We start from the raw sequence: 23644 nt of genomic DNA, 5'->3' as shown, positions 1-23644 counted from the left end.
AAGCTAAGGTATAAGTCATAACGTGGAACTTAACAATATATATCATTAAACAAGCTTAACCACAACTGATCGCAGTTGGCTAAACCACAGCTGGAAAGAGTAGTGACAAGGTGATCCACCGCCAAGCCTTGGGTTATTTGTCATGAAAATTTACAATCATATTTACCATATTGAATTGAAAAATATTTTTGGAGAATAACAACCAAAAATACAATAGACATTTGCAAAAAGAAAGTCAATCAATTTTAACAAAATATACCATAAGATATCACATCGCCTATCAAACAAATTATTGCAGCGATAAGTGCAGAATACTCAAATATACCACGGACCCTTTTTGTCATAATGTTGCACTTTGTAAACCCTCTTCAGCAATGTAATAATAAACTGAGGTTTCTTCCACTTCATTAGAAGTTAAAACCTTATTGTTTGATCAGACACCATGACAATAAGTTGCACAGCATATTTGCAACATCCAATAAATATCAAATGTAAAGGACTTGATATGGAAAAATATCAAGGAATATTTTAATGTTATAATCACCATATGTAGTTAGTAAGTAATGTGTTTCATACCCGAGCAACTACAACAGAATCACTAGGATTCTTCCCTGCGCCAATCCACATTATTGCAGCAAAGGAGATCATCAAGATCAGGTAGAGCATAATGACCTGGGGGAAGAAGAACAAAAAGAAAAATAAAATAACTCCATCGTTGATAAAATTGAATCTTAAATAGAAACTATACATACAATTATTGATGAAAACTGACATTGCTCTTTCTCATACCACAATAACAAATTTTTGTCTGGTACCAATATGAATGCCTTGGAATGAGCAACATTTCCGACGAATATCCTTGTTTGGCAAACCAGCCTTGCCCTTTGAACTTTCCAGCAATGCCTGCTGACTACTATTCTCTTCATCATCTTCCTCTTCATCATTTGCCTGATGGCAAAGGTCGACCCTATAAAATCATTGCCCATAAAAGCATATATGTACCTTATAAATTGCAATACACTACTTCTAGGAAAAATGTCTCCTACGCAAAAATCTTTCTAGCATATCCTCCATAAATTCTTTTGAAGATTACAAAGATTCGTAACACATGAGTGATAATACCATGATATTTCCCAATTTATCACGTAAACTCAACAAGAGTGCATATTGAAAATATATTATTGATTTGCATTTGACATCTAATGCCCTGACTTGTTCTACGTTGAACACTAACATTCTGCAGAACATATGAAGTTACCTTTGTCAATTTTTATTTTATTTTATTTTTAAAACCACCACTAACTATTGGAAAAACTACTTAATGCCGTTGTAGTCTACTGATGTGTATTAGATCAGCTTATGTGGCATTCAAGAAAAAGTAGGTCAAATGATCTAGCATGGTGGGAGAGCAATGTAATACAGGGAGAAGGAATTTGCAGAAGCACAACAAATAAATATGTTGTGATCACTCAAGAGCTTTACGTAAACCATTTTCTCCTTATCCCATGGATGGGGTTATTTATACACAATTATACTTTTGAGGCAGGAAGGTGCCACATAAACTACTACCAGACAACATTGTCCCTTATAATATAATAGGGTAGCATCACCTCAACATAGAGGGACAAAATTTTGCAACTACCAAAATGGAAACTATATCTTTCAATTTGAGATTGAGAGAGTATTGAACATTGACTTCATTAATGATTTATAATAAATGGAGGATAGTAACTGTATAATATTCAAGTTGAAAGAACCTTATCTAAATTTTTAAAAGATCCTGACAGTACAAGAAGCTCTAATCAACCATAAATCATCAAATACTAAAAATCTTTTAAGCATATAGAATTTGGAATTCAATGTTGAAAGGCAATTATTTCACATGATCAATAATTAAATGAAGAAAGTTGTTGAGATAAGGTCAGACTTACCAGAAAGATAGGAGTAAAAGAAATGCAGCCAAAAACAGAATCTTGGGGAAGGCTGCATCAAAGTTTTCACCATTAGACCACAGGCAGACCTCATTAAGAGGCTCTACAAAACAATTACTAAAGGTAAATATAAGTTATTGTCACTCAAGAGAAGCATACCCATGAGAACAAACCCACACACATGAAACCAGCAAAGCCACCTTTGGCATGTGGCAACCACCATGCACAAAATATAAATGACACAACCTGTCATAAGACAAAACAAATCCGAATATAAGTATCCGTCTGATGCGATATTCAGACCCACTTGAACGTTTTAAAACCACTCTTTCAGAACCAAAGAATTGGTTTAGGATTTCTTTAGATCACTTTGAAGGTGACAAATTCCTCAAGAAGGGTTTCCACATAAAGCATAGGATAAAGTCCTCTTCACAGGATTGAAGAGCATGAAGCAGAAAACTTGTTATTAATTCAGGAAAATAAAGGGGAGAGAGAGAGATATGATTTTACATTCACAATGCTGCTCTTTTGTCAGCAGTAGCTAAGAAAATGTGAATGGCTCTAAACTTCAGGTTCAAGTAATTAATGAATGAAAGTAATGAGAATGAATTAAATAGGAGGATCTGACATTTACGTTGCGGAAGAACAGGAAAAGCAGGTACACTCAATACTGAACATTTAGGTCAGAAAGTGTTAGAAGAGTTTTATTTAGTACGGACAAGGGATAGCGTAGATAAGTCAGAAAATGCTTGATAATGCAGATAATAATGGCACATAAGCGAATGGGAGAATTACTAATTACAAGTTTCTAGTTTCTAGAGAGAGGTATTAGAGAGAGCACGAGGAAACAAGCAGAAACTGTCCTTGATTGAGTGATTTAATGCATCTGTCATACTAAGAATGAGCTTCCAACTTTGGAAAACCTGCACATTGTGTCTCGCTAGTTAAATGACGGACATGGTTGGACTGAGAGAAACATTACAAAAGACTTAAGTTGGCTCTAATAAGGGCTGAAGCTGATGAAAGAATGCTACTTTGTGAAAGAGAAAAAAAATAGCAAAGAGAATAAAGGGGAGCATGAGAAACAGTTAGGAAGGCCAAGGATAAAAGATTCCTATTTTGCAAAATGAATAAGGAGGCATAAAGTGGATTTTGGAGATTAGAGCTGGAGAAATTGTTAGGTTCGCGATGCAAGATTAGCTCTACGGAAACGTGGTTGGAGACCACCAAATCAAATCTATCCAAGCAACCCAATAATTGGCATTACAGCAAATGCTAGCACATATTAAGGATTATAGTTATTCATTACAACCATCCTGTAAATTCATATTCTTAATCTTAAAAGAACTCCTGCATATATTAATTGATAAGTCGCTTCTACTTCAAGAAAAAGTAATACTTGATATTGTGGCTTCAGAGCTATGAATGAAATATCATATCTACAATACTAGATATCCATTCCAATTAGTGCCATGCTACTTTAAATTTAATTAATAAGATAACAGAAAAGCCTCATTATATAGAGCACAGAATCTCAACATCTAAGTCTTACTCTTACCAGAATTAGAAGAACCTATCATGAGATGAAGAACCTGCAATCAGCATTTGCTCCATCAATATTCTTTCCTTCAAAAAACATAGTACTGAATTTCTTTTCAAAAAAAAAAGGTACTATAAATTGTCAAATACAGGAAAAGAATTATAAACATAGTAGTCAGAGTATCTTTGCTTTTACACAACCATCACAAATTAAAAGATGTGCAAAAGAGCTATACAATACATTAAAAACATAAAAAGTGCATAATCATTAAATTAATGGAAGTTCCAGATTTCTATTACGATAAAGGAGGCCAGAAAAGGAAACAAGTTGATGGAATTGACTATGACGAGATGAATAAGAACAGTGAGAACATTGAAGACAATTAAGCTCATTTAGATGTCTAGACACGTAAGGCAAAAAACATTTCTAATTTCTAGTAAGATATAGGGATAAAGGGAACTGGTCAATGAAACCAATATTACAAGAGGTAAAAAATGCTCTGGCTCATACGAAATGGTAATATTTTCTCTTTCTGTCAGTTGACTTAACTGAAGAGAATTCGCATCTGGGAACCTTTTTTCTTTTTGGAGTGGCAAGCTTTATCTTTACTTGGTTCCCCTTTTTCGACATAAAGGCAAAATCAAGGAAGCCATGTTCACATGTAAAGCATATTATTACCAAAAGGGGTCAGATTTTTGTTTTCATTATGCACAAGATTTCCTTGTTTCCTATTTCTTATCGATGGCAACTTTATTTCAGAATTTCATTCTACATCAACCAAATTCCACTTTTCATCTCATTAGCATTTGACAAGACAGGGTGTTTTGATTAATATCAATTGCATGTTTGTACTTTAATCATGAGTTTTATGTGTTCCAACAACTTATCAAGAACTACATTTCCCAAAAAAACAGCACCTTGTTTATGCTGATCATTGCATTCAAGAAGTGTCATGAAATACTATGATGTCACATACACTTATCAAATCTGCATTCTTGCACCCAAATACATGTAAGATTCCTCTTATGTACTATAGAAATTGGAAACCTAAATTTTGGCCAAGGTGCAGAAATGGAGAACCACTTGCACAGGCACAAACTGAACAAACCGGAAAAGACTAAGAAAAATTTAGAAGATTTCACTCACTTTTTGCCGCGTCCACCCAACTTGTTGATTCCGCAGGTGAATCCTAGAAAGCTGGTCAGAAAAGAAGGCTAAGATATGTCAGGAAAAACATTTCTGATATGTATAATCAAGAAAATCTAACTATAAATATGGACTCGTCTCCTTAATTATTTATTGAGATACTTCTAGTTTTGTGATACTTTTTAAGGTATGTGACATAATTAACTCAAGTTCATGATAATGATTTATCAAAATTGTAAGTTTTATTATTTTAGTTATGATTCTTATAAAATCTATAAAGGTAGTACCTGAAAGGCTTATGCCCCAGTGTGTCAACATGAACCCTTGGGGCATAAGCCTTTCAGGTAATAATTTTTATATTGGCTCACTTTTCACTGCCTTTCCATTTGAAACCATGCTTGGAACCCAACATAGGCGGAGATTTCAGGTATTTTAACAGAAAGAAGAGCCAAAATCCTCACCAATACAAATTTAAAAAAAAAAAGGCAAATGAAAAGGTTTAACATAATATATTAGGAAGGAGGCCCAAGTCTAGCAGTTTTCTCTTCTCTCCTTCTTCTCCCATAAAAATACTGGACCATGATTAGCTATTCAATCTGTCCAGATGCTGAAATCTACTCAAAACAAATTCAGAAATTTTTTAAAGTGAAAGTTTCAAGTAATGCATGCACGACTCTACACTTTTATATGTTTTCCTGGCATTTTCTCAGTAAAAAAGCAGGACCCAGATTCCCCAACCAAGCAAACATCACTAAATTCCCTTGGAAAGAATTACATGTTTCGAAAGAAAAATAAAGCCCATATATAAACTAATTATGCCATCACAGAATCCAAATGCATTAGCAAAAGGAAACATAAACATTAGAAGCAAAAGGGTGCACAAAACAGACCTGAAAGAAGGCAATAAATGCGAGAAGAGCGTCAAGGCTAGCCAAAGCGATATTTACAAAGAGAAAGTTGAGAGGGTAGCACTTAAACATTGCTTGGTACAAGAATGATTTCCTTTCCTTCCGTTTCCTTTTTCTTTTCTTAGCCCAAGAAAAGGAGTTAGAAAGCAAAAGAGGGGAAGATAGCTAGGAAAGTGAAGCCAGAATAACTCTCTTTTCTCTCTATCACTTTGTATCAGAGTTCTCATACACACACAGTAACAGACAAAGAGAGGAGGAAAGAGAGCTTTGTTTTGAACTCCGCAGCGTCGTGTTCCTTGTCCTGTGTTTGGGCTTTGCCCTTCAGGATTTTATTAGTAGTAAGTAATAGCAATACGGTGACGGTGATGCGATGTACGGAGAAATGAGGACAGGTGATACACTACCCTGTCTTGTCTGGTTTTGAAAATTTTAATCAAATTCTGTCTATAACAAGGGAATGGACAGGCATTGGGGGTCACAATCAAAAAATAAAAACGCTTGAACAGAAGCGAAACCTATGGACAGCTATGGTGAGGTAACTGGACGCGGCGCCTAGGAAGGATACGAATTTAGTGACTTTCGAGAATCAATATGCCTCCTCGAATAAGCCAGCGGTGATTTGTGACAGTAGCTCGATTTCTGGAGGGTGCGAAATTCTACTGGGCCACGCCCAAGCACAATTGAAATTCACCTCCACCACAAAATAAAGAAGAAAAAAACCAAAAGGAGTGTAATGCTAACAATATACGATGTGTATTGGAGCACAAGGACCAGACATGGTCGGGCGGTCTGGTGATGGTGGTTTTTCATGATTCCAAAGGTTCTTGCTGTCTTTTTAAACATGCATGGTCCCTCCTGCCGCTTCATGGCGCATGGAAATTGACTCTTGCGGTCTCTAAAAAACATCAAAATGCTGAAAGGTGTCCCTAAAGGACCCACCTAGATTTCTTTTGGCATGGGGTTTGCTCCACTTGTTGCCACATTTGCTTTAGAAAAAGTACCATAACATAACAAAGCAATCACGATTCTTCAATCTCGACTTGCGCGTCTTTGTACTAACGAAAATGCACCTAACGGACCAACTCTCTTTATTGTAAACACAAATGGAAACGGAATAAATATTGATATGATAAGAGCTGAGCAAATAAGTAGTATGAATAGTTTGGTATGTCATATCTAAAAATTAAATGAATTATATATTTTTAAAATATTGATCAAACATAAAAAAAAATTAAATTGATCAAATGTAGAATTGATTTGATCGTTTTGATTTTTGATCAATGAATTAAAATTTTATATTTTTTTATAAATTATATATAAATATATAATATATTACTTTATTATATATATGAAATTAGTGATACAATTTATATGTTATAACATTTTAATTTTTATATCAAAGTTTGTATAAATAATAATTAATTATAAATAATATGTTATAAAAATTAAGGTTATAACTAATAAAATTATTAAGTGTAATCATATAAATAAAGTTTACTATAAGTTACAATAATACTTATGTATAAATTATATATATATGTATAATATATTACTTTAATATATATATATATATGAAATTAATGACACAATTTATATGTTATAATGTTTTATATCAAAATTACTGTAAATAATAACTAATTATAAACTATATATTATAAAAATTAAAGTGATAATTAATAAGGTTGTTAAGTCTAATCATATAAATAAAGTTTATTATAAGTTGTAACAATAATTATATATAAATTAAATATATATATATATATAATATTTTTGTAACTATATATATTCATAATATTTTATGTTACAAACCATTACCAAGGTGTAATAATTACAACATATTAATATGTAAAATATTTACTATCATATATTATAATATATATTAACATATAAGTTATATCATTTAAAATATATAACTTGTAATTTTATATTAACACAAATGTATAAATTAATATATAACTAAAATTAAATTGCTATGATTATGATTTGTATGCATACATATAATAAACTAATATATTTTAAGTATATTATTAATTAAATTTACCATCAATTCTTCTTAATATATATGAAAAATATTATATATATTAATATATATAAAAACTTAGTTTGATTTTACTCACCCCTAGATATGGTAATCACTAAAAATCCTAACATGACCAATCCTCTTGCAATAATTACGGCAGCTACTACTTCTACTACAATAATCTCAACAGCCACTAGTCAAAGCTTTGTGAATAAAAGAAAAGTTGGAAAGGCTATTTGATCAAAAGAATAAGAGATTGAACTTTTTTTAAATTAAACTAGTGTAACGACTAAGCTATAGATGTTTTGGAAATTCAAAGACCAATAAATGTTTTTGAAGCACTTGGTCTCAAATTGTGGATAAATTAACACATTTCGTGCCTAAATATTTGGTTGAGAAAATAGTTTAAATTCTTATAGAAAATGATGGGGAGGAAATTGCTTATTGAGTTCATTCTTCCAATAATGAATTTATTATTAAGAGTGCATGGGATTTAATCCATAAAAACCAACCAATAAGTAATGCTTTTGATTTAGTATCGCACAAAATTATCCCATTTACAATTTCCTTCTTTTTTTGGAGAGTTCTTAATAGATGAATACCTGTTAAGATACATTTGAAAGCCAAAGGATTTCAGTTGAAGTCTAAGTGCCAATACTACTTTTTGAGGAGATATTGGTTCATGACCTTTGGCAAGGTTCAGCAGCATGACAAGTTTGGGAATTCTTTACTCAGTTTTCCCAAGTTTTTATTATTCAGCCTCAAAATATTATGCAGGTGGTATGGGCATGGTATTATCCAATAGATTTTACAAAACAAGGACATGTTCGAGTTTTGTTATCCATTTTCATTTGTTGGTTCTTTTAGATTGAACGTAATGATTTTAAACACAAACAATTAAAAGTGTATCCTCAACTAGTAATATGGAAAATTATGAAGTTACTCAAGCAGCTTCATGAATGGAATTTAATGCGCAAAAAGCAATGGAAAGGTAATACTAACTATCCATCACCTTTCCGAATCAATTATCCATGCGACCACAAATCATTAGATGGTTGAAATCTAATTTAGATGAAATTAAACTAATTGTGGATGGGAGCTCGAAAAACCAATTTCAAAATGCCGCATGTAATCAAACAAGTATTGCTAATCTTTGCTTTTTTTGAAAATTTTGGAACCATAATTTTTTGAATGTCAAATTGCTAGCACTTCAAGAAGGACTTCTGCTATGCCATGACCACAATATTCTCTTCTGCTTAACCCTTTTTCACTTTATTCTCAATCTTATTTTATCACTTATCTAATCACAATACTCAATTCCTTTAAGAACTACTCCAAGATCTTCCTCTCCTTCGTCTCTAACACATTACATTTTATTTGTTGCAACTTAATATTAAATAGGTTTATAAATTTTGTTGGATTTTTAAGAATTAAGTTTGAGGTGACATTCCAACTCAAGACTTTCAAGTCAGAATATCAACTCTTAATATTTTAAGATGTCCCATTATAACACCTAATCTTTTAAGATTTGACTCTTCTGTTGTGTACAATTGCATGTAGATTTAGATCCTCTTTGATGCTATGGGGACTCCCAAATCTCCAATCACACTAGACCTTGTTAGCATAATGGTGAGATGGGGTGGAGACACTTGTCATTGTGCTGCAACCACAGTGACCGACTGAACCCTCATGTGACTAATGAATCCCATCCCGCCCTCGCACTTCCCTCCCATTTGTTCTTGGTCCAATGTCTCTTTTTTTTTTGTTTTATTTAGAAAGAAAATTTTGAATCTAACTCTCTAAAGAGGAGATATATATTTACTATTGAACCAAATACTCAAATACAATCAAATAAATTATTTGTAAGTAAACAAAAAAGTAATTGCAAGAAAATTTCGATCAATTAATACTCAATAAATTAATAACTTTAATTAAATAATATTTTTTGATGGTTCTGACTTAATGCTAACAAAGTAAATTAATAATTTGTTAAATTTATAAAATAATACATTTTAAAAAACCATATAAGTCCTACTTGATATATAAATTAATAATTTTCTTATACATCAAAATATAAACATATAGATGACTCGATTAACAGATTTTTGTAAAATATGATTCTAATGTTATTTCTTTCTTCTTGAAATTGATATTCCTTGGATTTCATCTCTAACCTTTCTTATTGCATTAAAAAGTTATAGTGTAGTGTTCATTTATAACAAGAGAAAATTGACAGTGGCTGATGAATACTTTGATGACCTCTTAATCATATTTGTTATTATTGTTTGACTCACTTGTAAGTTAAACGTTTTTTACACCTAATGTTGCAATTGCTTTTGGATGCAATTTGGAATTTTCACTATAAGAAATTCAAGTTTTTCCTACGAATTTTCAACAGATTTATAACGAAATTTCAACAAAAATTGTTGTGATTATTTTCGATAGATTTTCGATGGATTTCCAACGAAAATATACCGACGGATGATTTCCGTTGGAGATTTCTTAAGAAAAAAAAATTATCCCATCAAATTTTCGACGAAATTCCAACGGAAACTTATTTGTTGAAAATCAGTTACAAAGTTTAATGACCTAAAAAAAATAAAACCCCCTGCACTATTCTAACCCTAACTGGTGGTTCACTTTCCTACATCTCACTTTGCTACCTCCCATTGCATGTACTCGGTGTTGTGCCCGCCGTTTTGCTCGGCTGTGTGGCCCGCCGATTTGCTCGCTAGTGTGCCCTGGCATGGTGGGTAAGGAACAACAGAGGAATTGGAACTATTGGAGTGTTTTTAATGAGATTGACTCACTTGACCAAGTTAGGAGTGGAGAGAACTGATGTTCTGGTTGGTGTGATTATTTGGAAAGTGTTGGAACCATGTGGTGGATAGCAAGATACTCTATTCTTAATTAATGCTTTTTTATTAAATTAAAATGTTGATTTAATTTTTAATTTTTTTAGGGTTATTAAGTGTTTAATGAATTTTTATTAAATTAAATATTAGTAATTTTTGTTATTAATTTTCATGTTAATTTGACTTTTTTTCATTAAAGTTAACATTCTTAATAAAATATAAAATTTAAATTTAACTCATATGAAGAACATTGTCGTATGGTACGTGCAGAGAGGCCATTGATACTTGTTATGGTAATTGCTTGCATTATCAACCTAGACGTTTGGATCTAAGGAAAAATATATATCTTGGATATTTTGACATAAATAATAAAAATACAAATTAAGCAAAAAATAAAAAAGCATATTCTATATTGTATAGCGTTGGAAATTCTGTTCCAATGAAAAATTCCGTTGGAAATTCCAACGGAATTCCATTTCAAATTCTTTTCCAACGGAAATTTCGTTGGAAATTTCCAACGAAATTACTATGGGGTAGCCAACAGATCATGCAATTTTTCCAAAAGAATTTTCGATGGAATCTGTTGCAAAATTTTCAAAGGATTTCCAAAGGAAAGTATTACCGACGAGGTTTTTCTTACGGAATTTTCATGAAAAATCCTTGGAAATCCATTGGAAAAGGTATTTTCTAAGAAATTCTTAAAGTTCTGAGAAAAATTTCGGCCAAAAAAACATGTTTTTTGTAGTGTTTTATATTGTATTCACACAACGTTTTACGTTTACACTTTTGTACTAAGAACCATTCTGTTCCAATGAAAAATTCTGTTGGAAAATTTCAACGGAATTCCATTTCAAATTCTTTTCCAATGAAAAATTTCGTTGAAAATTTAAAACGAAATTTCGTTACAGATTATTTTCAACGGAAAATTCGTTGGAAATTTTTAGCGAAATTACTATGGGTAACCAATAGATCATGCAATTTTTCCAAAAAAATTTTTTGATGGAATTTTTTGTTGTAAAATTTCTAAAGGATTTCCAACGGAAAGTATTACCGACGAGGCTTTTATCGACGGAATTTTCAACAAAAAATCCATTGAAAATCTATTGAAAAAAGGTATTTTCAACATAATTCTTAGAATTTTCGATAAAAAATTCCGTTGAAAAAAACATGTTTTTTGGTAGTGTTTTATATTGTATTCACACAACGTTTTACGTTTACACTTTTGTAATAAGAAACCATTGTGTTTAATTTTATCAATTATCATATTGTATGTTCTTTTTATAAATATTTTTGTTACAAAAATAGATAAATTCATAATTTTTATTTAATAAAACTAATTGCATTCATAAACTTATTTTGGTTAAACCAATACATAGAATAATGATAATTTGTAATTTGATAATCAAGCAATATTCCTATAATCACAATACACAATACATGTATTAAACTTAATGTTTTAGAAAAAAACAAAAAATATCTTTAATTTTTTATTAATTAATATTTTTTCATATATTTTGAAAAAGAGAGATTTCAACCCTACTTTTTTAACAGAGAGATCACGCATTAATCAAAAAACTAGATGCTTGAGTATAACTTTTTATTAATATATAAATTAATAAATTATTAATTAAATGATATCAGGATTAATTAATAAATTTTCATGATCTCAAAGATATTAATTTATAAAGATTTTACTATATATTTATAATAATTAAATAAGTACATGAGCATTATGTTCAATTTATCTTTGAAAATAAATTACAATGATTTATTTTTTAACAAAGATTTCCTCTTTTGATAAAAAAACTTTTTTATTAATTCTATTAGTTTTGTCAATATTAAATATATTATAAATTACATAATATACCAACTTTAATAATCATTTTCTATTTTCACCGATACCTCACCATTCTTTTACCAGACAAACATTGTGGCAGCGTTGATTTTAATCTCACAGTTGGAACTCCTTATCTCATTACGACAGTTGTTAATCTCACTGCCACTGTTATTTTTAATCTCATGAAACTAATCCTATTGTTATATCAAACAGATCCTCAATAAGGATTCACTTGCGAATGTTATCCTCTGTTAAAGAATTATAAAGGATAAGGAAATCATGTTGAAATATCAACCCAATTTGAAGTTTGATTGATGCCTCCCGTAATGGTTTTAAGAATAATTATGCTCCTTTTTTCTTTCCCTGGCGGGGCATTAATTAAATGGTAGTACCAAAGAAATTATTATATAGAATATTTTAATCTTTGGCATTTTTGAATTAAATTAAAAGGTATAATGACAAAATTGCGTCCATTCAAAAAAAAAAAGTGTGATAAATTTCATCCATTATTCTAATTAAAATGGTAAATTTGAATCTTATCCTATTTAAATACAATCTCATAATTCACAAAATTTGTTTTTCAAATAATCATGAGCATATTATATATGTCAGCTGTCCATGAGATATTCAGGATTTGATCAAAGAAAAGATGTAGAAATATACACGTATCCAAAATGAAGATAAGAGTCTTTTCTTCTTGTAATTTGCCTTCTCGACCTCGGGCGACTTATAGTCAGTTCCTTTCATCATCTCCTAATTTCCACAATCTTATCTTTAGAACTTTCGACATAAACCTAACCAACGCTACGAGGTCACTAAAAGGCATTAAGATATAGTTCTAACTAATTAAATTTTGCAATTTGCAAGTTTTGTAAAAGAAAAAAAAAATAAACAATTGTTATGTATAATCAATAATTTAATTAATAATTTTTCGTTGTTGATTTGATTAGCTAGGGTTTAGATTACATGAAATAATAACAATTGGCTATTTGTTATGTTTTGGATTGTAAACAAACTGTGGCTGGCTGTGTTTGTTTTATTGGGGTGGGTTCTTACGGGCTTTATTTGCGATGTTCCTATAGACTTATCAGCTTTGGACTTGGATTTGTATTATAGTTGTTAAGTTAGATTATTTAAGATAAAATCAAGCGTAAATGGCAGGTTTAAAACTAGACATATGTCATGAGTATAACAAAACGTGGCTGTTTTAAGTCAAAATACTTAGGTAATAACTCGTCAGTATCATCAACATGAGTCCAAAAAATTTTCTGGGTTGTTTAATAGTAGGACTAATATTTAACATTACATTCAAGTAAAGGCCGTTAGACCTCTTAAACCTTGCCTTTTCATTTTTGGTTTGACATGATCTCCTTAGTGGTGGGGATGAAGAAATTCATTACAGCTTAGCATCAGCCAACTCATTTCGAAATTTATTAATATATTAATTGGATATGGTTAGGCCACAGCCTGGACAGTTCTCATCGCAGAATTTGTGGCTGTTCACTTTTGAGTTGCTACTTTAATTTTTGAAGACTCCAACCGCCATGGGAACTTAACCATGTGCACTGATACACTAAGGCCAAATTCAACTTCGTGGGTCAACAGAATGGCAGTTGAGAAATTTGTCTTCCTTAACCAAAATTAGAAAACAGGATTAAGTTTGGTATGAAAATTTAGGAAGTGCCACAGCTTTAATTTGTGGACTAGAACAATTGAGCTACATCTGTATATTTTTTTTTTGTTAAATTATGTAATTAGTTTAATTATTAACACTGTTATCTTTTTTTTTATCATTTACATTGACATGATATTTAATTGTATTTACTTGACTTTTTTTTGATGTGATATTGAATATGATAACATGATATCAATTTACATATAATAAATACTAATTTTTTATAGTAATTATGAATTCAAAGATGAAAAACTTAACAAAATGCAAAAAAAAAAACTCTTTATATTTCTCTCAAATCTTTCTCTTATCATTGAATTTATTTTATTATTTTCTAATATCAATATTATTATAATTAATTAAATATAAAATAAAATGTCTATTTGTTAATCATGTTATCAAATGCAATGTCGCATTAACGAGAATATGTCATGTTATTACAATCAAATATGATATTAAATTCATGATTTTGATAGAATATAGGGTTGATAGTTATTTTTTTCTCTTCATATATGAGAAAAAATAATAAATAAAATGAAAAAAAAAAAAGAAACACATGAAATAAGTTTCGCTATTCGTTATCAAATCATAATATAAATCCATATAACTACATAAATTATTAGATTTAATTGATGTCATCCTTTTTACCGATAATATAAATAGCAGTTGCAATATCTTAAACCAAATCGGTAGCAGCCAGCTGGGGGTATCCGAATCCAGACCCCACGTCGTTCCAACACCAAGTCATGATCCCCACCTCCACTACATTGCAATCAGCAAGTGAGCTGGCAAACAACAACCAAGCCTTAAATAAATAAAATCAAATTGGACCGGCGCATTCCCTAAAGTTTTATAATCATCAAATTTTGTTAACAGCCGTTACAGGCTATCCTCTTAGACAGGAGGGGAGAAAGAAAGGCATACCTAAATTCCAACAAGTAACGGACATCAGGCCTACTTTATGACCGTTGGATGGCCATTGCATTGAGTAGTGTTTGGCGTCCAAGTCGTGACTATCAACCTTGTGATGAAGCCGTTAGAGAATCACATGAGAACAAAGGAGAAAAGCTGCTGGCAAAGGAAGAACAAGAATACTAGGCAAACATTAACTACAGGAAATAAACAAATATAATTTGACTAAATAAAAAATCCAAAAAAACTATCAATGTATTGAATTGAATTGCATATAATAATTTAAATGGAATAATTTGTCAAGAATGATTAAGATTTATGGCTAAAATCCACTCATGCTAATACACATGTCACTAACAGATTATCGAATTTAAATAAAATGAACTTTAGTCGAATTGCGTGTGAGAATTCAGCACAAGTAATCTTTGGATAGCTTTAAAATATAGAACAAGGTTCATGTGTAGGATATTTGTACCCTTTTGGAATTATACATTATTCATAAGTATTTTCAGATGAAATATCAGAAAATAATACACTTATGAATTCTTAAACTTGTAACAATATATATAAATATATATGGGATTGATTTAATGATTGTTATTTTAGAGGATTGAATTTTTAGATTCAAATACATTTCCCTATTTTAAGCTTCCTAATATGTCGAAAAAATACTATGCCTTTGATCCCTAAATTAAAATTAAAATTCCAAATAAGAAGAGAAACTAATTTGAACCCAACTCTTTAACTAGAGAAACCATGCATTTTTATATTAAATTGAATGTTAGTTTAAATTCATTAAAAGCGAAAATAAAAGTCCATATGTTCTATTTTGTTTATCTTTTATTGATTTTTTTTATTAAATGAATTTAATTTTGATTATTATTTTTAAAAATATTATGTAAAATTAAAATATAAAAAATTATGTTTTGAAAAGCTTGAAATTGAAAATATAAAAATCTGATTTTTAAAAAATTTTATAGTTTTACGTTTTATTAAAAATAATTGTCAAAATTAAATGTATTTGATGAAAAATAAACAAAATAATGCGAAAAGCATAGTATGTTTACTTTCTAGAAACAGTAAGCATATACGACAGAAACACGGTAAGGCAGGAAGCAAATCGAGCTTCGCAGTATGACCAAAAAGCCCCCATAACGACTAGAATATTCCTCCACAAACCTTCAGTGAAATTCCATAAAACACCCTCCCTACAGTCCCTACCCAACATGTCGCTGCCTGCCTGTGCCAGCAAACGCCCCTCATTTTGAAGAAACCAAAGTGCATCTGATCCCCTCCTCTCTACTCGATAAATACACGTACATTGAGCATTTCCATTGTTCTTTCTAAGCAACAGAGAGAGGAGCAAAGAGTGGGTTCTTTATTCTTGCAGCTGGTCATCATGTCAAAGAAGAGTTGGTCACTGAAGAAGGTGGTGGTGGGAAAGGAAAGCATTTGGCCGTGGAAACTCTCATCAGGTTTCAAGTGGAAACGTCTTGATGATTTCCAGATGAAAATAGTTGACAATCTGGTTTTCAGGGTTCTTTATGTTGTGGAAGCCATTGTTCTTGTCTCCACTCTCTGCTTCTTCTATCTTTGCTGTGGCTGCCACATTTGATTCGATCCCCAGATATATTCTAGTCTTTCTTTTTTCTGTATTCATTCATTCTTCGCTTTCCTTCAACCTTGCAGCATACTTAGTCTTTGGAATTTGTTTTTCTTGTGCTGGGAATAGATGATTGTAAACACCTTACGGCATTTATAAAATATATGATGAATTTTTCTAGTTTATTTAGAAACAGTTTTGCTCTTTATTCTTCTGAGGAATGTTTCCTCATTTGCTAGCGGCGTTGTTGTAAGAAAATTAAAATTTTGGAAGGACAGAGAGCAAATTCTAAGGTCCGACAGCCCGACTCCTAAAGCAGGTGCAAGTCATGTATGTATCTAAGTTAAAGCCGGCATCTGGGTCACTTCGAAACAGCCAAAGCACAAGTTTGCGTCAAGGAGATATTGGACAGAGCAGCAGGGCTTGTTACTTGACTGACATGTGTCAAGCTTTGTTCTAGAACTTCATGAGGGAATTTGGTTCTCTGCTTTAAAGCAATCAACTATTCCGCTGTGCTGCAGGACCGCAATCCATCACGAAACCATCCAAAAACCAAGTACTACAAAGTTTCAACTTTTAAATTGTCATTAAAGGGAAAAAAATTCATGTAGACTAGACTTGATATCCATACTTTTGTAACTCAAATCCACCATCTCTAAATATTCAATCTTAACTCAAATTGAATTAGGAAAGGTCACATCCAACGTCACAAATCCAAAATTTCAATTCAAAAAATATTTTATTAAATAAAAAAATACTTTTATTTATAAATTCAAAATACATATCAAAACTCATTTTTTATTGATATAAAAGTATCTCTCATTTGATTATAAAGAGTTAACAAACTCTAATACCATCTGTCACAAATTTATGTTTTTATGTATTCAACTTAGCACACTTATTAGGTTAAAAAAAACCTTAATTAAAAATTTATTTTATTTTTTACTGATATGATATTCGTAACAAACAACAAATATACACATATCATATCTGAAAGTTGAATAAAAATATGTCACATTCCAAAATGACAAGAACACAAAGGAACCAACCGATCGAATTATCAAGACTTGAACCAGTTCTTCGGTCCTCATCATATAATATAGGTTCCATGCTAAATGCAGCAAACAAGCCAATTGAACCAAAATAGCATAATCAACTTCCTTTTCTACATGTATAAAACAGCAAGGGTAACTTTCAGCTCTCTCGCTGATTTCAATCATTTTATAATCAGATGAGCACAAAATTGTTGGAAAGAAGAGAGAAAAAAAAAAACGTACGACACTTTTGTCTTTTAGAAAGCTTAGGGCAACCAGATTAAACATAATTAAGTTGCTTTCTGTCGAACAAACCGCTGCAAACTTTTCGGCATTTCTGTTTCCATATTAGTTTTCTGCTTCTTTCTAAACGTTTCTTGTTCCTCCACCTGTTGCTCCAAAAATGGCCTCTTGGCTCTATCTATAATCTCCTTTCTCTTCTTTGCTCTTTTACTTGGCTTATTCCTTCCCTTTGTTTTCCTTTTAATGTCACTATCCTTGGCAGCTTCAACAGCAGCTTCCATTTCCGCTTCTCTCTCCTCCTTTGTTGGCTTCTCTTTCTTTCTCGCTGGTCTCACTGTACCCACCTTTGTTGGGTCCAACATAATTGTTTCAGGGGGCAGCTTGTCAAGCAGGGAGTGCACTTCTTTCTCTCTCCTCTGTTTAGATGTTTCAAATGGGTTTGCCACCCAGGAATCAAAGTTTGGTTCCCCTGATCCAGGAATAAGAATACTAGACCAACCCATGGAGTGTCCTATACCCAGAACATCTTCATATGGCCGAAACAAAACTTTGCCTACCTGGTAACCTTTTGCAATAGAATGAGACATATATCTGCTATAATTCTGAGATCCAGAAAAATCCCCTAATATTTGTACGAATGAGCCAGTTCCAGCAGCAAGCAAGCCTTTCTGACTGAAATTCAAGGTTTTTGCATGGCCTGACAATGTTTGGATAACCTCAAACTTTCTCAGGTCCCAAATCTTGATTTTTTTTTCTTTCCCAGATGTAGCCATGAGGTGCCCATTGGGATGGAATGCCAATGACGAGACAGGTCCTGGATGACACAGCATCTTTACAAGTGGAGCAGCACTGGTGGGCTTCCACATTGTTACTGTACCACTTGAATGACCTAGTGCAACAACCCCATTGAATGGATTGACCTGCATAGCATCAGTGCGGCCTGAACCAGTCCGGAAATTGCCTACCATCTCACCCATTGTAACATCCTGATAATGAAGCTGCCCAAATTTGTTTATTGATGCCAAGAGGAAGTGGTTTTTCAGAAACTGAAGTCTTGACACTGCACCATGTTCCTGGAACAATAAAAGCTTTAATCAGTTTGAGCTTACTGTATCCTGAGTAAACTTAACAATCAAGGAATAGGGATGCAGCCAAAAGTGAGTTCCTAACAATAAATTCCAACTCCAAAGGTGTAATTGACCATCCTAAAAGAAAAGATTTTCTAAAGGCAGTGTATTCAAAGAACTATGAACAGATTCAATGTGCCTATTTATTATATAAACCAAAGAATAACCAGAGGCAACAAACATGGCTGGGCCAATGGAAAACAAAACACCTAACTTAATCAAACCCAGTTGAAGGAATAATGAGAAGGAATTTTATTTTGAATTAGCCTCATATGCTTATAGAATGCTGATATATTTTCATACAAGCTTCCCATAACTTCATAAGCTCGGGGGCATATATATATATACACAAACACACATAGAGACAGAGACATGAGAAGTAAATTAAGTTTCATGGACAACTTTGTACGCTGGGGTAACGAGAGGTGGAACAACAGCAATATCAGATATAATACAAACCCCATTAAAGCATTTAGTCTTCCTACTTTCTATAAAGAGAATTATAAAAACAAAAGAAGAAGAAGAAGAAGAAGAATAAGGGCTAGCATGCATATGAGTTTCACCCAGACAAAAACAAGGACGTATAACTCACTGAAATAGAGGTAACCATTTCACAGATTTCCAGAAAATGATACATGATGAGACCATGTGCAACTCATTAGGTTGTAGAATTCATAAAAAGGAGGCATACTGACCTTTAAACAATGGAGTTCAGTTCCATCACGATTATAAATATAAGGGTACCTGCATTAGCGTAGCATCGTAGCAGCATTACTCCAATAAAGCTCTAAAAGGCTCTCATTAGCAGCACATAATCTTTATACTAATGACACAACGTTAGAATTGTGGAAATGTCTTTAATAGCTTGAAAATTTTAAATAGGCAAAGACTGGTATATGAAAGGAATTGCTTATATAAGGCAGTGTTGCTGTTAACAGATGGCAGGCCTATGACATAGAGGAGGCACATGCTGGCCATGGATATTTGAGGTGCAGACTCCACAGAGATACAAGCATTAGGAACAAAACTGATTTTTTCAAAGTGAAATTTCCACTACTAATAATAGAAGGCTTACTTTTTCTGAGCAGCAGCAAAAAAGAGTTCATTATGCAAGTACACTACATCACGAACTGTCTCTCTAACCTGAGAAAAAAAAATCAGCAATTATTGGTAAATCAAGTTAATACATTAGTCAAATCCTCACCATACAATTATATTTGAAGTGAGTGATTAATATTAAGCATTGATTGATTATCAGAAATACGAAAATAATGTAATAAGTGCAAATATTCATTTATTATCATATAGCCCCACATAGTGGTATAATCATCTCAGGATACTATTACTTTCGTAATATATCAATATAAGCAATAATGCCCCTGGATAGAATTGTTCTGCAGTATATCAAGTTTATTGACCACTTGTATAACAGTCAAAGCATGCGATCAAAGTTCTACTTTGCTCCAACTAGCAGAATTTTGTAGGCACCTTAGTGATGCTAACTGACTGCAGCTTTATAAGTTAGAAGCACAAAAAGTAACGACAAGAATACATGCACATTCCCATGCAATGAAATTAGCCTGTTCCTTTGGAAATTGTCTATCTCTATAACTTAAATATATCACCATGAATGATCAAAAAAAGCCACAGTAATTCATTTTTACCACGAAGTCTACAATCTTATGTCTTTCATAACAAGACCTCAGTGGCATATTAAGATTTCAGATACCAAGATTCTGCACAACTTGAGCATGGTTGCCAAATATAAGAGCAGAAGACTGAACCAATGGGCCTTACACTAGAAAAGAGGACACTTGAGTCTAACAAATTGCATGGTTCTCATGAATTTCGCTGCTGTATGTTTTAACAGGATTAAGTTTAATCCAAAAACTTTTAGATTTCCAGATGAGATGTGTTTCAAAATTTGATCCATATTATCATTTTCTTAAACTAAAAATTGCTAACAGGCCCCCCTCCCAATGCAAATGGGAGAAACAAGAAACAAAACATGTATCACATGCATTCATTTACTTGAATGAATTTTCAAGAAAAATTGCTTCACATGACACTCATCTTCAAGAACAGACATTAAATTGAAAGTTGAGCCATAGAACAATCTCATGTTTTAAACATTATGGTAAAGCTCAATCCCAAGCTGATTTAGATCAAAGGATATAGAATTTGCTTATAACTAACACTCAACTGGGAAATTCTGCGAAGTAAAATAAGATAATATCACCAAAGGCACAAGAAACAACATCCCCCTTACCAACTACAAAATTTTGTATTTGCTGGACCAGTGCATACCTGAATCTCCTTTTTTAGGCTTAAAGTCTTCATATCAACAATAGCCAGATGGCCCTTGCATCCAGCAGCTGCCATATACCGACCATTTGGGGTGAAATCTAGAGTGTATGGACCAAGTTCTGCAATTGTAGACAGAAAACAAATGAGTACAGGACAAAATATACAACTCAAAAAGAATTTAATGCTATGATTAACATCAATTTAACAAAATACATCTAGAAAAATTACAGTCAAGACCCCTACAAAGGCTGGTCGATTATGTTACCTTGTAATGTAGAATAGAATGCTCATAAGATAAGCCAATAAAAGCTTCATCTTGAAATAAATTATAAATATTTGATAATGAAGGCACCTGGTAAAACAATATCATACTGGTTCCTTAAGCTTAAGATATCGACCTCACGAGCAATGGATTCTTGCTTGATCCTCCAGGTCTTCTCTATACCTTCTGCCTCCAAATAGCCACCTTCACTTGGCAAAAGCCACTGAAAAACAAAAATCCCAAATTTAAGAATAATAAAAAAACCAACGGACAATTAACTTCAAAAGAAAAGAATAAAAAAATAAATAAAGCCATTTGTTCAAAGGGAAGAAGAATTTTTACTTTCTCAATCTTGGCGGCAGCTTTCGCAGATTTTCCATATAACTCTTCTCTTATAGCAAGTTGACCCTTTAGTTTTTTGTCTTGTAATCCCTGCACAAAATAAAAAACTTATTGATAAGAAAAATAAGAATAAATAAATTGACATAAGTAAACCCAGAAACAAATACAAACATTCCTTACCTCCAAATTAGCAGCTTCTCCTCGAAGATACTTCTTAACCGTTTGGTCCATCTCACCATCACCATTCTCTTCTTTTGCACCCATTCTTATAAAAAGAAAAGGGAGAAACGTAAGACTGGCCTGCCTGTCGCAAGGGGTTGCAGCTGCTGTCTTCTGGAAGCTTGGGTCGGACGTTCACGTGTCAGTCGCCGCTTAGGGGAAAGCTTGGCTGCTGGCAGCTCGGAGGGAAGCTGCTGAAATTGAAGGCCTTGAAGGAACAAACACGAAGCGACAGGGTTAAGGGCATGAAAAAACAAATGCAAAACTTTCGTGAATTGGTGGGCGTGGATGATGGGCTGTCAATAAATTAATTTGAAGGACATATACACCATGACCAAGAGTCCACCCTAATTCGGGCTAGAAAGCCCGAAAGTTCTCGCCCCAACCCAATTTAGAAGCCAGGCTCATCAGCCTTTTTTTTTTTTTTTTTTTCTCCTTTGTAGTCAACAAATGCTCCATGTTTGGAGTTTAACGAAAATAAATTAATTAAGCAAAGGATTGGATGCTACTAAGGACAGAAGATGCCTTTTGCAGCCAATTGGGGTTGGTGATCCAATTTCCATTATTGACCTGTTGATCGACTATACTTCTATGGGAGACTTCATAAAATTCCAATCAATTTTATCTTAATTATAATCAAATTCTGATTATATTTTTGGAATTTTTTGTCCCATATAAAGTTTGGTCATCCCTTGTCAAGTTTATAAACTTGGTTTTTGCTTAACCTATGCAAGTATCCGCATCATCTGCTCTTTGAGTCAAAGTGTTATAAGATAAAGTTTTTTTTACTAGTAATTAATGATGAATAATAAATTTCCATGATTTAAGAGACAAAATCTTGTACTTCTAATAAAAAAGGACAAGGCAATTAATATGCAGAGGAAAATGCAAAAGATATTGGTTATTGAACTAGAATGAGCTCATCATATATATATAATTATTATAAAATTATGATAAAAGGAATTTCATATCATTCAATTTGAGATACCTTGATACATAAATATAATAAGAATTTTATTGATATAATGGTTCTTAATAATAAAGGTCTAAGGACCTTTTTTTAAAAAATAAAAGTAATGATCTTTTATGACTTTACATGTTTATAATTTTCTTCTCACATCAAACACTTTTTTATTTTGATAAGAAATCTAAGGAAACAAAAAATTTATATTTGAGCAAAACAAAGTCTAGATGCCACACCCCAAGCCTGCAGTTTAAGCTGTTGTTGAGGATGTGCGCATTTTAACATATACCAATTAAAAAATCAAAAAAAAAATCTTAAAGTATTAACTTATTCAAAATTACCACATAATTAGTGATATTCCAAACATGTTTTATTTAGAAAATGTGAAGTTCCAATGGAGTTTTATAAAATAATAATGTTCAAGTAGTCAAGTTAATTTGATAAAAACTATGTACTATGTATTGTTCAACCACTTCACGCAACTTTGCAAATATTTCAAATACTATATATGTATTGTACAAGTAGTCAAGTTAATTTGATAAAAACTATATAAGATAGATATCTGAGTCAATATTTCCTTGTATATATAATTCTATAACAAAGTATAGAATAGGATTATTAACCAGATCTTGCCTCAATAATAAAAAAAATTATATCTTAAGTAATTAAGTTTATGTCTTCTTATTATATGTGTGAGTTTTCTTTTTTTTTCCCAATTTTAT

The 23644-nt window shown here is 32.0% G+C and overlaps 3 protein-coding genes across 3 annotated transcripts in view; 1 reads left to right on the top strand and 2 right to left on the bottom strand.

Moving 5' to 3' along the window:
• LOC110429410 (uncharacterized) overlaps nt 1-6561 on the bottom strand; it is an 8055-nt gene extending 1494 nt beyond the window's left edge. Inside the window, exons 1-8 of the mRNA XM_089785752.1 lie at nt 5508-6561; nt 4618-4668; nt 3490-3523; nt 2091-2177; nt 1932-1983; nt 790-967; nt 577-672; nt 364-421 (exon numbers count right to left, since the gene is read on the bottom strand). Coding sequence (XP_089641878.1) covers nt 364-421; nt 577-672; nt 790-967; nt 1932-1983; nt 2091-2177; nt 3490-3523; nt 4618-4668; nt 5508-5597 — 646 coding nt within the window. The 5' untranslated portion in view covers nt 5598-6561. The remainder of the gene's footprint in view (nt 1-363; nt 422-576; nt 673-789; nt 968-1931; nt 1984-2090; nt 2178-3489; nt 3524-4617; nt 4669-5507) is intronic.
• A 9588-nt stretch (nt 6562-16149) lies between these two features.
• LOC149527639 (uncharacterized) lies at nt 16150-16609 on the top strand. Its single transcript, XM_089782491.1, has one exon. The coding sequence runs from the start codon at nt 16221-16223 to the stop codon at nt 16434-16436; it is 216 nt and encodes a 71-aa protein (XP_089638617.1). The 5' UTR covers nt 16150-16220; the 3' UTR covers nt 16437-16609.
• Nucleotides 16610-17612: 1003 nt separating this feature from the next.
• Nucleotides 17613-22225, bottom strand: LOC110409550 (Transducin/WD40 repeat-like superfamily protein). Its single transcript, XM_021418918.2, has 7 exons — nt 21920-22225; nt 21740-21829; nt 21488-21620; nt 21136-21254; nt 19904-19971; nt 19524-19572; nt 17613-18774 (listed from the first exon to the last, which is right to left on the bottom strand). Exons 1-7 carry the CDS (start codon nt 22001-22003, stop codon nt 17749-17751), a joined length of 1569 nt encoding a protein of 522 aa, XP_021274593.1. The 5' UTR covers nt 22004-22225; the 3' UTR covers nt 17613-17748.
• Nucleotides 22226-23644: the final 1419 nt, after the last annotated feature.

This window comes from Theobroma umbraticum, unplaced genomic scaffold (genome assembly GCF_002168275.2).
Source record: "Theobroma umbraticum cultivar Fairchild unplaced genomic scaffold, ASM216827v3 scaffold_44.0, whole genome shotgun sequence".
Classification (NCBI taxonomy): Eukaryota; Viridiplantae; Streptophyta; class Magnoliopsida; order Malvales; family Malvaceae; genus Theobroma; species Theobroma umbraticum.
Note: the sequence above shows the minus strand (reverse complement) of the source record. Positions and strands in the feature narration are given on the sequence as shown.